The sequence below is a fragment of the Callospermophilus lateralis genome, chromosome 4 (assembly GCF_048772815.1).
Source record: "Callospermophilus lateralis isolate mCalLat2 chromosome 4, mCalLat2.hap1, whole genome shotgun sequence".
NCBI lineage: Eukaryota > Metazoa > Chordata > Mammalia > Rodentia > Sciuridae > Callospermophilus > Callospermophilus lateralis.
Window position 1 is genome coordinate 81,477,801 of NC_135308.1, and position 15,491 is coordinate 81,493,291.

At 40.8% G+C, this 15,491-nt stretch overlaps 1 protein-coding gene across 1 annotated transcript in view; it reads left to right on the top strand.

The window, feature by feature from the left end:
• Positions 1-708: 708 nt before the first annotated feature.
• Positions 709-15,491, top strand: part of Fam234b (family with sequence similarity 234 member B) — a 33,760-nt gene continuing 18,977 nt past the window's right edge. Inside the window, exons 1-3 of the mRNA XM_076852683.1 lie at positions 709-754; positions 12,243-12,641; positions 14,617-14,715. Of these exons, the coding sequence (XP_076708798.1) occupies positions 718-754; positions 12,243-12,641; positions 14,617-14,715 (535 nt within the window). The 5' untranslated portion in view covers positions 709-717. The remainder of the gene's footprint in view (positions 755-12,242; positions 12,642-14,616; positions 14,716-15,491) is intronic.

Below are 15,491 nucleotides of genomic sequence, written 5' to 3' on the forward strand. Positions count from 1 at the left end.
CCAATAAAACAAGGTGGGGTCCAGGGAGATGACTAGATAGTCTATAAGATCGTTCTAGTTTCAAGATAATTCAATATATTCAGCATTCCTGCACCAAAGTGCTGATCTTTTGGTGTCTGTGGGGGAAAGAAGCAAGTTTGCGCCTGCATCCTAGATCTTGCAAGGGAGGAGCTGTGGGGTACGGTGCTGAGTAGATACCTGGAAAGAACTGGGAGCAAGAAATGAAGGTTAGAGTTCCAAGAAACTTCAGTTTGTACCCAAGAAACCCGAGACACAATTAACTGTGTGTTCTAAACAGATGGTTATTTTATATTTTCACAGCAAGCTTGTGAAGTAGACAGTATTGTCTCCATTTAAAAAAGGAAGCTGAAGCTTCCCAAGGTGGCCCTATTAGCAAGTGAGGCAGGTAGGATTAAAATTTAGTCCGTAGGATTCCAAAGCCCACGCGCATTTCACAACCCGCGCCTCCTTAAGTATCAGCTATCTCATCCCAGTCTGTCCGCAAGCCTATGGGCTAGTTATTACTTCAACCCCATTAGACCGACAAGGCAAGTGAGACTCAAAGTGGGGAAGTGACTTGCACCTCGGCCGAGCCCAGCTCCTGGCTGGGCTCCGCAGCAGGTCCCACCTTCCCAGGTCGCAGCCCACACGCCCTGCGCTGCGAACTACACTTCCCGGCAGGACGCGGTCGCGCGCACGCGCACCCGGGCCTCCGCCATGGCGACCGTGCTGTCCAGGGCGCTCAAGCTCCCGGGTAAGGAGCCTCAGCCTTGCGACCACCCTTCCCCGCCAGTCCTGGGGAGAGTGAGGCGAGGCTCTGGGGGCGAGGTGGGCCGGGGCTTGGTCTCAACCCGGGCGATGCTGTAGTCGTCCGGAGGCAAGGAGGGTGCAGCCCCGGCACCCGGGGTCCCTGCACCACCAGGGGGCGGGAGGGGCGTCTGGAGAGGCGGGGGTCGCGGGCGCGGAGCGAGCCTGGGAGACTCGAAGGTAGGGACCGCTGGAGGCGCTCGGGGCAGGTGTCCTGGAGCCGGCGGGAGCTGCTGCGGCAGGGACTGTCACAGCGCATGTCGCCGCGGTCCCCAAGGGAGGGCTGATGAGGGGAGCATCCTTCCCCGAGCGTGGCGGACGAAGTACCGCGGGGACTCCAGCTCCTGTCTTGAATTAACCTAGGTGGATGCAGAGGGCGGCGGGACAGTTAGTGACCCTTAGTGAAACAACCTCTCCACCCCAAAACAGGCTGTGACCCAGCCGGGAGCTAGATGAGACAGGTATTTCCCTTCGTAGTGTATAAAAGAGGAAAATGAGATTAGGAAAATGGCTAATCGAATTGTCAATGGTCGCATAAACAGTATTGGAAGAGCCTGTCCTTGAATCTGGAGTCTTTTTTGACAGTAGACCCTGAGCTTTTGACTCTACTTGGCTGTCGAGCTAAACGAGCTAAGCATGGGAAATGATCAGCACCTGTAAGTTGCCGATAATGTATGGGATATTCTTTAAGGAAGCACTGGTGGAGGGGACGACTTCCAGAGCTGATTCAGGACTTTGGGCAGCAGCTTAAGGTTTTGTTTTGTTTATTCATCTCAAACTTCTGGGATGGGACTGTACTCTTATTAGAAATTTGTTCTTTTAGTAAAAGTATGTTTATTCTGCCCAGGTAAATTTTAAACATCAAGGCTTTAAAAAATTTATGATTCCCCTCAAATTCATTATAAACATTACATTTACTTGCTGATAACATCAAAGAGTAAAGAGAAAAGTAGTGTTTTCATTGGCAACTTGGACAGGTCTACTTGGGTGTCTGTTGTATATCCAGCATTAGGCTATCAGTGATTGCAGGGCCTTGGTTCTACAACTACACGGGTTTACCGTTGGTTGCTTTGAAACAAGACTTGTACCTTGGATGAGTGTGGGTTGGATATGAATTTTCATTCCTGTCCCAAGACTTCATGACCGAAAAAGACTTTTTTCCCTTCCTGGGCTCATTAGTACATTGGAAGGAACATTGATAGTATCTACCTTGAAATATGTACATAATACATTTATGTACATAATTTAATTAATTAATTACTTGCAGGATTAATTCACTTTGAAGAGTGTAGCCTTAGTGTAGGACCACATCCTCTCAAAGGGGTAATGAAATGTTATACATATTTAGCTTTCTTTTTCCTTTTAAGAGTTCTTGGTTTTTTTTTTTTTTCAGTATAGATAATTGTTATTCTAGGAGGATGAGAATGCAAAAAAAAAAAAAAAAATCTTTCCCTCTCCAGTTTTTTTTTTTTTTTTTGTATTTTATTTAGATAGAGTCTCACTGAATTGCTTAAGGCCTTCCTAAGTTGCTGGGGCTGGCTTTGAACTCGCAATCCTCCTGCTTTCAGCCTCCCCAGACACTGGCACATGTCACCATACTGGCAAGAAAATCTTTCTTTAGAAACCCTTGAGCTCTTTCGTGATCTCACATCCTAAAGTTATGGCATTATAATTCCCTAGAGTATTCAGTTGTAGTAACTTGTTCACCTGACAGTGTAGGTAAAGGATTTCTATCAACCTGTCTTTGGGCCTGAAGTTGGCATACAGCTTAACCCTGATACAGTCCGGATATAGTAGTCATATGCTCTTTTATGTGATATGGATTTTTTCCACTTGCACTTTTCCTGATCTCCCTCTTGCCCTTTCTCCCCTCCACACAAAATATAGTTTTTGACTATATTGGTTAGATGTTGCTTTTTCATAGCTATTTTTGGGGTTGTGAGGCTGCTGTCCTGTTTGAATTATTGTCTCATGTTAACCTTAGTTAACATCTTTACTATTTTTCTGAGGAAGGCTGAATAGAATATTGGCTAAAAGTAGGAGATGGACTCAGGATCATATTCAGTCTTCACCTGCTTAGTTACTTAATCTCTGAGTTTCCTCATCTGTAATAATAATGTTTTTATGGAACATTCACTACATGCCACACAATCCATTGCATATTTACCTCATAGGGTTATTTGGAATAGTTAAAGAGATGAATGTCTTAGGAGGTGTATTAACTTTCGACACATTAGCTATTGTCATTATCATATAATGTCACTATCCTTTATGAATGTAACACCTGAAGGAAGTCCTGATGCAGAAGTGAGCTAGTGACAGATCTCAACAATACGTTGATGAAAGAGCAGTTGCTGGGAATGTATTTCATCATTTCATACCCTTTCACTAAGCTCAGCATGAAAGATGTTTGGCTCACATGTATAACATGAGGTTAATTAGTAACAGAAGGATGATGTGACATTCATAGGCTCGTGGAACAACTTAAGTATATATTTTTCTAGGCCATTTTAAAGTTTGAAGGTTAAACACTGAAGGGAACATCAGAGCATAATGTTACTTTTATGGTTTGTTTTATTATGTGTGACTTAGAGTGATTATGTGCTCTAGATAAACTAATCCATGTTTTAAAATGTTTACCCTAAGTTGCAGTTATATGTTCCATAGTATGTGTGAAGTATATTGTATACTATAATACAGTATATATAATGGGATAGTATATGTTTTAGTTTATTTTCCACAAAACATTTGGAAAGGGTATAATTGCATCCTTCCCATTAATGTTTCCTCTGGACCAATTTGGAAATGCTTTGTAGTTGGTATTCTCAGTCTCCCTAGGAGGAAAAGTAATAACCTTGGAAAGCTCATTTATATTGGTGTGTTATGAGATCAGTGCCCTCTCCTGTGTTCTTTGCAAATCTTACATTGATTAAAAATCTGGGTGGTGGCTGAAAGCAACAAAGAAGAGAGTAAGTGTTCAGTTCCCTCACTTTTGATTTGAAGCATGGATTTGATGCCAACTCTTCAGCCTGAGTATGACCTAAGGCAATTAGGGGGGCTTCTTTATACTTCATTCTCTCTTTTTGTCTTTCTGTGAGTAAACAGAGAAAAAGTTGTTTTTTTTGAAAAAGTTGTTTAGGACTAATCAAACCTTGCAATCTGTAATAATTAAGCCTAGGTTTGTTTTTGCATTGTCTGAAAAAATGTATTAGTATAAAAGTAAATATTATGGTCCAAAGGTTGGTCAATAACTGGCTGTAGTCTGTGATCTTTTAAAGAAAACACAGGACTAAGTAAGGTAGCTGAGTTCTTGTTGTTGCCTTTATCCTGCAGGGATAGCATGGGTCAGAGTTTTTGGACTTTGTAACACGTGTTCTTTCTGTAGGATTTTTTAAGATACTGCTCTATTCTTTTGTAAGTTACTCTGGAGAAGTCAACTTGATTTTTGTTCCTGACATTAGAGACTTGATTGTTCTTCCCCTGGCCTCATAACATTCCTTCTTTGCCCTTGAAATCCAGTGACTTTACAAAGACATGTTTTAGTATTGATGATTCGTATCTGTTTTTTTGGACCTCTGTGTGCTCCTTATTCTTGAGTTTTAGATCTTGGTTTATTGCAGGAATTTATTTACATCTCCTTTGAATATTGTTTTTGATTCTGTTTTTTTCTTTGGTTATGTCTATGTTACCCTTGTTCTCTATCAGGTTCTTCCTAGTTTTTTAGATGTCTTGATCTTTTCCATGGGAGATATATAGGTAGTCCGTAGAAACTGTGACGATGGTCTGCCGAGGTTTGAACTTATTTGCTGTTTACCTATGGACCAGTTGCTTAAACTTCCAAATCTCAATTTCCTTATCTAGAAAATGAAAGATGTTAATGAGTATATCTCAAAGAGTTGTTGTAAAGGTTTACTGAGCTGAGACATTAAAAGGGTTTGTAAATGCTCAGAACAGCCAGCCTTGTTATTTCCATTTCATTGCTTTATTTTCACTGGTTGTTTTAGTCAGCATTTGGCTTCTGTTACCAATAAGCCTGCAAGAAAAATGTAGAACAGGAAAAATTTATTTGGGGCTCACAGTTTCAAAAGTCTTAGTCCATAGAAGTCTGACACCATTGCCTTGGACCCCAGAGAGACAGACCATCACGGCAGAAGGGCATGGTGGAGAAAAATAACCCAGGACATGGTACCAGGAAGCAGAGAGAGCTCTGCTCACCAGGGACAAAGTATGAACCCCAAAGATACACCCCCAGTGACCCACCTCCTCCAGCCACTCCCCACCTGCCTACAGTTACCAACCACTTAGTCCATGCCAGTGGATTATTGCACTGATTAGGTTAAAGCTCCTGTAAACCAATCATTTCACCACTAAACTTTCTTGAATTGTCTTGTACATGAGCTTTGGTGGGTACCTTATATCTAAACTTTGGTCAATCCTTTATGTATGTTTTCAACAATGTTTATTCTTTTTTTTTTTTGAGAGAGAGAGAGAAATTTTTTTAAATATATATATATATTTTTTTTAGTTTTCGGCAGACACAACATCTTTGTTTGTATGTGGTGCTGAGGATCGAACCTGGGCTGCACGCATGCCAGGCAAGCGCGCTACTGCTTAAGCCACATCCCCAGCCCCAACAATGTTTATTCTTTAAAAAATTTTTTTTAGTTGTAGATGGATACAATACCTTTATTTATTTATTTATTTGTGTGTGTGTGTGTGTGTGTGTGTGTGTGTGTGTGGTGCTGGGGTTGAACTCAGTGCCTCAGAGGTACTAAGCAAGTGCTCTACCACTGAGCCACAATCCCAGCCCCTTAGCAATGTTTATTCTTTTTTTAAATAATACTTTTTTTTTTTTTTAGTTGTATACAGACTTAATGCTTTTATTTGTTTTTATGTGGTGCTAGGATTAAACCCAGGTCCTCACACTTGCAAGGCAAGTGCTCTATCTCTGAGCTGCAATTCCAGCCCAGCAATGTTTATTCTTTTTGCTGATTCCAATAAGAATTTATTTTCTAAAATTATGGTTTTTCTTTCATTATTTTCCTGACAACTGCTTGTTTACTTTTCTTTTTTATAAATTATCATTTCTTCCTAGAAATATTAATTTTTTTTTTTTGCTGGTACCAGGGATTGAACTCAGGGGCACTCAACCACTGAGCCACATCCCCAGCCCTATTTTTGAATTTTATTTGGACATCCCTTTTTGCTGAGGTTGGCTTTGAACTTTCAGTCATCCTGCCTCAGCCTCCTTAGCTGCTGGGATTACAGGCGTGCGCCACTGCCCAGCTGAAATGTTAATTTTCTTTTTCTTTTTAAAAAATATTTATTTCTTTGAGTTGTACACAATGCCTTTATTTTTATTTATTTATTTTTATGTGGTGCTGAGAATCGAACCCAGGGTCTTGCACACGCCAGGCGAGCGCTCTACTGCTGAGCCACAACCCCAGCCCCTGAAACGTTAATTTTCTATGAGCCCTGTTATGGTTTGGGTATCAGGTGTCCCCCACAAGCTCACATGTGAGACAGTGCAAAAAGTTTAGAGGAGAAATTATTGGACCGTGAGGGTCTTAACCCAATCAGCGAATTAATTCCCTGATAGGGATTAACTGAGTGGTAACTGAAGTGGTGGAGTGTGGCTGGAGGAGGTGGGAATTGGGGGTGTAGCCTTGGGGTATATATTTGTGTCTGGCAAGTAGAGTCTCTCTGTGCTTCCTAATCACCATGTGAGCTGCTTCCCTCTGCCACACTCTTTCTCCATGATGCTCAGCTTTTTCCTGAGCCCTGAGGAAGGGAGCCCACTTTCTATGTATAAAGACCTCTGAAACCATGAGCTGTCAAATAGACTTTTCTTCCTCTACGATTATACTGGTCAGATCTTTTAGCTGACTAAAACAAGCCCTTTTTTCAGAGAAGACTGTTTTCTTTAATTCCTTGGGCTCTGTGAGAGAGCACCTCTTCATTATTTCTTCTACCTTATGGGATAAGTGGGTCAGCATTTGTGCTTTAGCTGAGTTTGCTTGTTGGGTTTTGTCTAACCTCTTTAGTGAATATCTGTAGAGCGAATGCTATGCAAAGCTAATTGCTCTGCTAATTGCTGATATTTAAACAGGGTAGTTGCTTTACATCTAGGCAGGGCCAGGAGAGTGTGCTGGGGCACTTGGAAGCTAGAATTTAATGTTGGCTTGTTAACTAGGCCCCTTTTCACCAGCTCTCTCCCCTGTGCATGCCTCTATCCTGGCTCACTGGAGAATGCAGGCTTATCACAGGACCTTAGAGAACGCTGATGTAGCATTTGATTCTGTTTGTGGTGCCAGTTTTCAATCTGTTGCCCCTGTCCTTCAAATTCACTTTTGTTGACTGATCTGTGAAAGCAGATCCTGGCTCTTTGAAATATCAAATTCGTCATTTGGTTATTATCCTTCAGTCCTAGGGCACCTTTAAGTTCTCTTTCCATCTTTATATTTACTTTCCTATCATGATTAAATAATTTTTTTATATTGAATTGTTTTCTTTGAAACACTTTCTGGTTTCTGTCTCCTGCCTGGGTTCAGTCTGTCAAAAAATCAGCCTCTTCAGAACTGATGACGCTGAGGGTTACTTCTCTAACCTGTATTACTGACAGTTTGCTTTCTGTAAAGATGTGACTTGCATTTTTTCCCATTGTCACACTTCCCTATTGACTAAGTGACATTGAATGGGGCTCATAAGTGACTTTAGATTTTGTATTTACAAGCAAGAAATTACAGGTTGGGTGAGATACTTGTGCAGCAAGGGAAGTAGTAGGTTAGAACAAGTGTGCTTAGCAGCCAAGTTGCTGGATTTGAATCCTTGTTTATCTTCTTGTTAATTTTGTAACCTTAGACAATTTACCTCTTTATATTTCAGATTTCTTGTTGATAAAATGGGATAATAATACCTACCATATAGGGCTGCTTTGAGGATTAAGTGAATTAATACATGTAACTTGCTTGGATCAGGGCTTGGGATGGTAGGCACTCAGTAAATGATTTCCAGTTCTCATCATGATTACCATTATCCTCACTAATTCTGTAAACTGTGCTCCTTGCTGAAGATCTGCAGATGTATGTACTTGATTTTGTTGCACTCCCTTAATTAGACACAAGTTTCATTGCTTTTAACAACAGTTGTTTAAAAATTGTGGTTTGGGATTGTGGGCTGTTTCCTATCTCTTTCTGTTTTTATTTCTATTTTTTTCCCCTGGTTTTAAGGAAAAGAGTATGACAGAAATGCCTTTGTAAGTCATCATTAACTAGAAGCATGTAATCCCAAAAGCACCAATTCAACAGCAGCCTTTTTTCCACAGAATGCTTACAGATTATTTTTTATAGACTTATTAAGAATTTTCTTCATTTCTGTAGCATATGTACTCAAGTCTTGTCCTGACTGCCTGTATAATAGTGTCTGACATAATAAAATGAATTTTCTTTAAACATTTTAAAACTAATACTTGGTGGGGCTGGGGTTGTGGCTCAATGTTTGTGTGCTCGCCTAGTACACATGATGCACTGGGTTCGATCCTCAGCATCACATAAAAATGAAATAAAGATTGTGTGTCCACCTACAACTAAAAAATAAATATTAAAAAACAACTAATACTTTATTATTTATTTCACTTTGGCAAAGGTGCTGTTTTGGGCTATATAGTGAGGTGGAAACTGACAAATGATTGAATTAAGTCAACGTCAATGCTAAACTTTTCACATGGTGCTAAAATCCTATTATACAATTATAGGATGGCCTCAATGTGTGTTCAGAATGCTTGGGAGTTTCAGTTGTGTGGTGAGATGCCAAGAAAACTACTCAATTATAATACACTATAATTGAATTATAGTGTATTATTTGGCAGGATCCAGTTCTGTGGTTCTAGGGCTGGACCCTAGGCTGGATCCAGTTCTGGAAACCATATTTTAAAAAGCACTGACATATCACACTGTGTCCAGAGGAGGGTCACCAGGATGGTGAGGACATCTGAAACAATTCTTCATCAAGATATGGTTAGCTGGCTGTGATGGTGCATGCCTGTATTCCCAGCTGGCCAGAGGACAACCTTGGCAATTTAGTGGGACCCTGTCTCAGAAGAAAAATCTTAAAAGGGCCAAGCTCAGGGGTTGAGCCCTTGCCTAGCATGTCTTAGGCCCTGGGTTCAATTCCCGGTACTGCAAAACAAAAACAAAAAATGGGTTGAAAGGGGTGGAGATGTTTAACCTGGAGATAAAAAGGTCTGGGCAAGGGCAGTTGGGAGATATAATAGCAATAGTAACAAAATGAAAATAAAAGAAGCTAAAATTTATTGAGTATGACTATTGGCCAGATACTAAGACCCATCCAAATATTTATTATCTTATTTAATGTTCATAACAATCAAGTGAGGTAGGAATAATAATTATTCCATTTTATAAATAGGGAAATTGAAGCTCCATAAATTTAATAAATTTGAGGTCACAAAATTACTAAGAAAGTCACGATTTTTCTTATTATGAAGTCCTGATTGTCTGTTTCTTCTGATTGACATCTGTACTTTTTTTTATTAATTTCTTATAGACATGACAATAGTGGAATGCACTACATTCATAATTATCCATTCACTGCACAGTTTTTCGTAAATCTGCATGTTTTTAAAAGGACTTATATGTGGAAGTGGGGTCCCAGAAATTAAAAATAGGACAGATAATTGGTAGCTCCTCAGAAATAGAGTCTTAAATCAGTATAAAGAATTGTTTTCTAGATTGAAGGCCAGTGGCTTACCCAGTATTGGTTACGTTCAGGCATATACTGAGTTATTGTTTGGTGGGTGTTCGTGAGTTGTAAGATTGGAATAGGGTTGGGGGTGGATTATGTGAACTTTAAAATGCCTTTCACTTCTGAGATTCGGGGATTCTATGTATGTTTTCCTGTCAGGTATATATATATTTTTTTTAAACTGTGTTAAAAATACAGATACTATGAAATGTACCATCTTAACCATTTTTAAGTTTAATATTAAGTATATTCGTATTATTGTGCAACCAATTTATAGAACTTTTCTGTCTTGCAACACTGAAACTCTGTGTCCACTCAAAAACAACCCCCAGTTTCTTCCAGAAAACCACTATTTTATTTTCTGGAATTTTGACTACTCTAGATACCTCATGTAAGTGGAGTCCCTGCATTCGTTTTTCTCATCTTGGCTCATTTCACTTAGCATAATATCCTCAAGGTTCATCCATGTTGTTACAAGTATCAGCATTTTCTTCCCCTTTTAAAGGTTAAATAATAATCCATGGCATGTATGTATATGTATACACATAACACCAGATTTCATTTATCATGTCAGGTGTATTTTAGTTAGAAACAAAACAAATGACCACTTTAAAAATTATTAGAGTCAATATTATTGTAACAACTCATGCCTCTGCAAAATATTATAAATAGAGTTACCTGGGATGGATGAGGAATAGCATGTACTGCTCATTTAAAAAAAAATGAGATGCTTCATATAGTGGAAGTAAATATCACAGGAATCTATCCTGAACCTGTGCTGACTCTTTGGCCTGTCCTGGAAGACTGAATAAGGTTTCGAATAAGGTTCCTCCTAAAATTAGTTTATCATCTTTTAATTGTAAAAATCAAATCCAATCCTTTTTGGATAAAATCAATAGCTTTGAAAATGAAAATAAAAGAGAAATTTCTGGTTATTAGGATGGCATTATATTCAGTATTGTTTGTCTTTTTTTAAAAATTTAATGTTATAAAAATACTTTGCAGAGTATTCATTTTCTTAGTCAAACATTTATTGTTTTCTGTATACCAAATACTAAACTTTACACTGAAAGTTTTTCTCTCCACATCTGGTCATAGAGAGAAAGTATTTTATTGCTTCATTTCATGTGTTGAGCAAACTGAAACATAGTGTATGAAACGACATCACCAAGACCACAGGGACCCAGAGGCAGAGATTAGCATCAAGGATTCTTTCTCCCTGACATTAGTGGACTTATGTTTTCTCATTTATATTTCTTCTGAACAAAATATTTAATGGTAGAGTTTACATTACTAACAGTTTTCCAGGTTATTTCCCCCAAAGAAACTTTTTATTGATTATGGCATGAAATAAATGTATGAAATCATTCAGTTGTGGGCAATGAGGGCCAGGAGTAGGCTTGGGATATGTGCCAAGTCCTCCTGTAATTTCTGTCTCTCAGCTGCCTCAAGTCAACACAGATTCTAAATAAAAACAGGGAGCTTGCTGTGCAAACCAGCTTGCACCCCAGTCTTCTACTTCTACTTCCTGCCAGATTGCCACCTCTCCCAGGACACTTCTCAGAAAGGCAGTTGTAGAGGTAAACACTGTTTACTGAAAGGGCATTCAGATCACAGGGCAGTCCTGAGGAGTGAGCTCCAGTAACACATCTCCAGATGACATTTAATGTTCAGTGTTCTGAGTTGTCTCCATAGAGACAATTGGGAAGTCATGAATATTGGGCTGTGAGAAGCGGTGTACAGAGAAGAAGCGTTCTGTTCTGTTCTGTTACCAGGAAAGATGAAGACATCACAGATCTGAGAAAGTCTAAGTGAATAATGCATGTTGGGTTTATGGAAAGTGGCTATATGGGCCATGGTCTGGTCTTTTTTTTATTAGCAAGATTCAAACAAATTTAGAAAACTTTTTATTGAACTAAAGATATTTGAAATTTGCCAATTTTTACAAATTTATTTTCTTTTAAAAATTTAATTTTTAATTAACATGTAGTGATTGTGCATATTAATGGTATATAGCATGAAATTTTACTACTTGCGTACAATGTGTAGTGATCAGATCAGGGTAATTGGCATATCTATCACCTCAAACTTTTATCATTCCTTTGTGTTGGGAGCATTCAAAATCCTCTCTACTTCCTTTTTGAAATGTCCAATTAATTGTTGTCAACTCTAGCTACCTATTGTGCTATAGAGCATGAGACGTCATTTCTCCTGTCCAGCTGAACCTCTGTACACATCAGCCATCCTCTCTCCAGCCCTCCCTTCCCCTCACTCTTCCCAGGCTCAGGTGGCCACTGTTGTATTCCCTACTTTTTTTAGATCAACTTTTTAGTTTCACGTGTAAGTGAAAACAAGTAGTATTTGTCTTCCTGTGCCTGCCTTATTTCACTTAACATAATGTCCTCTAGTTTCATCATGTTGCTGCATCCTTTTTCATTTTCTTGACCTGATGAAGGTAATAATTCTAGAGTGCTGTGCTTTTCTTCCCCCTTAACCCCTTCCACCCTTTTGCTGGCATCTAACTTTATAGATCACCACCAGAATCCAAACTTGATGTAAACCTAGACCTGTGTACGTGTGTGTGTATTTTCCCCCAGGTGTTTACAGGTGTATATAATTTGGTGAAGTTTCTCCTTCCTAGTTCTCTTTGACTCGATGTCCTTCTGTCTTTTCAGGGAAGAAGAGCCCAGACCTAGGGGAGTATGATCCTCTTACTCAGGCCGACAGTGATGAGAGCGAAGATGATCTTGTGCTTAACTTGCAGCAGAAGAATGGAGGGGTCAAAAATGGGAAGAGTCCTCTGGGAGAAGCACCAGAGCCTGACTCAGATGCTGAGGTTGCAGGGGCTGCCAAGCCACATCTTTCAGAAGTCACCACGGAGGGGTACCCCTCGGAGCCTCTGGGGGGCCTGGAGCAGAAGGCGACCTCTTCCCTTGTGTCCTACATACGCACATCTGTCTTCCTGCTAACGTTGGTGATCTCAATGGTCTTGGTGCTCCTCTGTGCTTTCCTGATCCCCTGTCCCCCCAGAGACCTGCACAGCACTTGGAGCCGCCACTTGGGCTCACAAGCAGGTAAGTTGTGGGGTTTTCAGCTTTAGTTTGTAACATTTCATCATATGTCGGATTACACTGGGTATTTTTCCAAATCTTAAAAACTAATTTGTGTCATGTAGCATTTTTCTCCCTGTGTGTGGAGATGGTTAGGAGGTTAAGATTTTAAATGAAACAATAGGTAGGTTTCTACACCTCCAGACAGACACCTTTATTGTATTGGGTATTGGTCATAATTAGACACAGAGAAGACAGGGCATTGGTTTGCTGGACTCCTGCCTTGGAGCCAGCCCTGTGTATGGGAGGGTGGGGGTAGGGGGAGGGGGATGCAAAACTGTAGAAAGGGCTGTTTACAGAGAAAAGTAAAGCTTAAGACCTAGCTAGACAAGCCCTGGTGCTCTTACAGGACTGGGGATTGTATCTCCACTGAGCAGTCTTGTCTCCTGTGAATGGGTGCTGCTGTTCCCAGCCTTCCCGTGTCATTTTGACCTAGAAATGCTTCATCTCTGCCACTTTTCTGATTCCATTTGAATTAGCTTTTGATGGATTCTCTGTTCTCATCTTTTGTTCTCTAAAGGCAAATTTAATTTTCATATGAGGTATTTATACAATAAAGACTGGTAATGAGTTTTTGGTATATCCACTGCCCAGCTCCAGAAATAGAATATTTTTGAGACCTCTGCAGTCTCCCATGTGTTCCTCCTGATCATGTCCCCCTCTGCCCACCACAAGGTTCTGCTCTCCTGAATTTTGTGTTGATTTTTTTTTCTTGACTTTTCTTTAAAGTTTTGTCACATGGACATGAACCCCTAAATGATATATTCATTAATTCTGCCTCTTTTTGAATTTTTCATAAATGTAATTATGTCATCTTCTGTGACTTGCTTTTTTGTTCAACTTAATTTTATGAAAAAAATTTTTAGTTAATCCATATTAATTTATGTGGCTGGAGTTTATTCATTTTTACTACTGTCTGGTTTTCCATGATATGAATATTCCATGATTTTAAAAATCCATTTTCCTGTTGATGAACATTTAAGTGGTTTCCAGTCTTTATTTACTTATTTTTTGAATAACGAATGCTGCTAAGAACCTTTCTGTACCTGTCTCCTGATGCAATGTATAAGAACTTCTCTAGGCACAAACCTAGGAATGAAATTGCTGGGTCATAGGGTGTGTGCATGTTCATTCTTAGTGGCTTATGTTAGATTATCTTCCAAAGTGGTTGTATCAATTTAGGCTTCCACTTACAGCATGAGTTCTTTCCAAATTTGGAGGGCCTCCTCTGACTCCACACTGTTGGGGGTGGGGCTCCTGTCTTGTCACTGCAGGGTGGGGATGAAGTACAGGCTCCCCACTGGCCTCTGCTGACCCCCTCTGGTGGGGAGGAAGGGGACAACTGCCTCACTAATGCTGGGTGGGGTAGAACTGTTGGCTTCCCTTGTGTGTGGAGGGCCTTGGTACTGCTAGGTGGAGGTGACAGTACTACTTCCACCTGGTCTGTTGTGCCATGACCCTGGTGGCAGGGGAGGGGTGCTACCCTGGTGTCAGCTTGTGTAGGCTCCCCAGTCAGCCTTTGTTGTGTGTGCTGCTTGGTTGGATTAGAGCTTTCCTGCCATGCTAGGCTGCACCTTTCCTGGAGCTTCTTTGTACTTTGGGCATTTCTGGGTTACTGATGACTTCTGCAGCACCCTGCCTGGTATATTTGAGGCCAGGAAAACCCAGAGGACTCATCATGTTTTCACTCTGTGGGTCTCGCAGTCTCTAGCCCATCTGCCTAATCTCTCCACCTTTCTGGGTGTTCTTATGTTTGTTTTGTGCATAATGCCCAGGGCTTTGAGATAGACTTTTTGGGGTGGGGCTGGGGAGCAGGAGAGGCATGTCTACACCATCTAGTCTGGGAACTGGAAGTGTGCTTGGTTTCTGTGGACGTGCTGGCAGCAGAGAACTGGTTTGTGGCAACATTCTCACCTCTTTGTTTTTATGTGCACATCAGGTGGGGACCTGTCTCCACTGGAATTGGCTGATGTGAATGGAGATGGCCTGCGGGATGTGCTTCTCTCCTTTGTAACATCAAGGAATGGGAGTGCAGCAGGTAAGAGATGTGGTTTTCCAAGCTGCCTCAGGGTTGCTGTCAGCCAGCAAAAAAGCAGCAGCTGTCTCCAAGGGGCACTGCAGAAGGGGGTCTGTAGGGAAGAGAAAGCTTCCACGGATCTGTCATACATGATAAGCTGAGTCAGTAGTTCCCCATGTAAATGAAGTTCAGTTCCAGAAATCAGAGAGAGTTACAGATGTAAGGAGCTATTCATTGTCATCCAGGTCAGTGAAGAAACTAATGCAGAGAGGAAGTGACTTGTCCAGACACCTGCAGTGACACTGTTAGTACTTAGGTTTCTCTCAGTTTCCTCCCAGTGAGTTTTCCATTGTCTCTTTTTTTATAGGGAGAGGGGTACCTAGGGGGGACTGAGGCTGAGGCTGACCTTGAACTTGTGATCCTTCTGCCTCGGCCTGCCTCACCCTTTTGTGAATGAGGAAACTGAGATACAGTGAACTTAAGGAACTTAGCCAAAGTCTAACAGCTGGTAAATGGCAGAGATGGAATTCAGATCCAAGAGTCAGACTCTGGAGTTCATATCCTCAACCCTCACCTTGAGTATTTGTGCCCAATTCTATGCCACTGACAGGGAGGAATTGAGTTTTTATTTGGGGTTCACTTGTTTATTCATTCATGCACTGGTATTGGATGCTGACGGTATGGGGCACATGCTGTGTACCCTCTCCAGAGCTCTGTTGGTTAGAACTAAACAAGAGGAGCCCAATCTGTGCTTCAGGGAATCATGATTCAATGGGGAACAGGTAACTCATCATCAT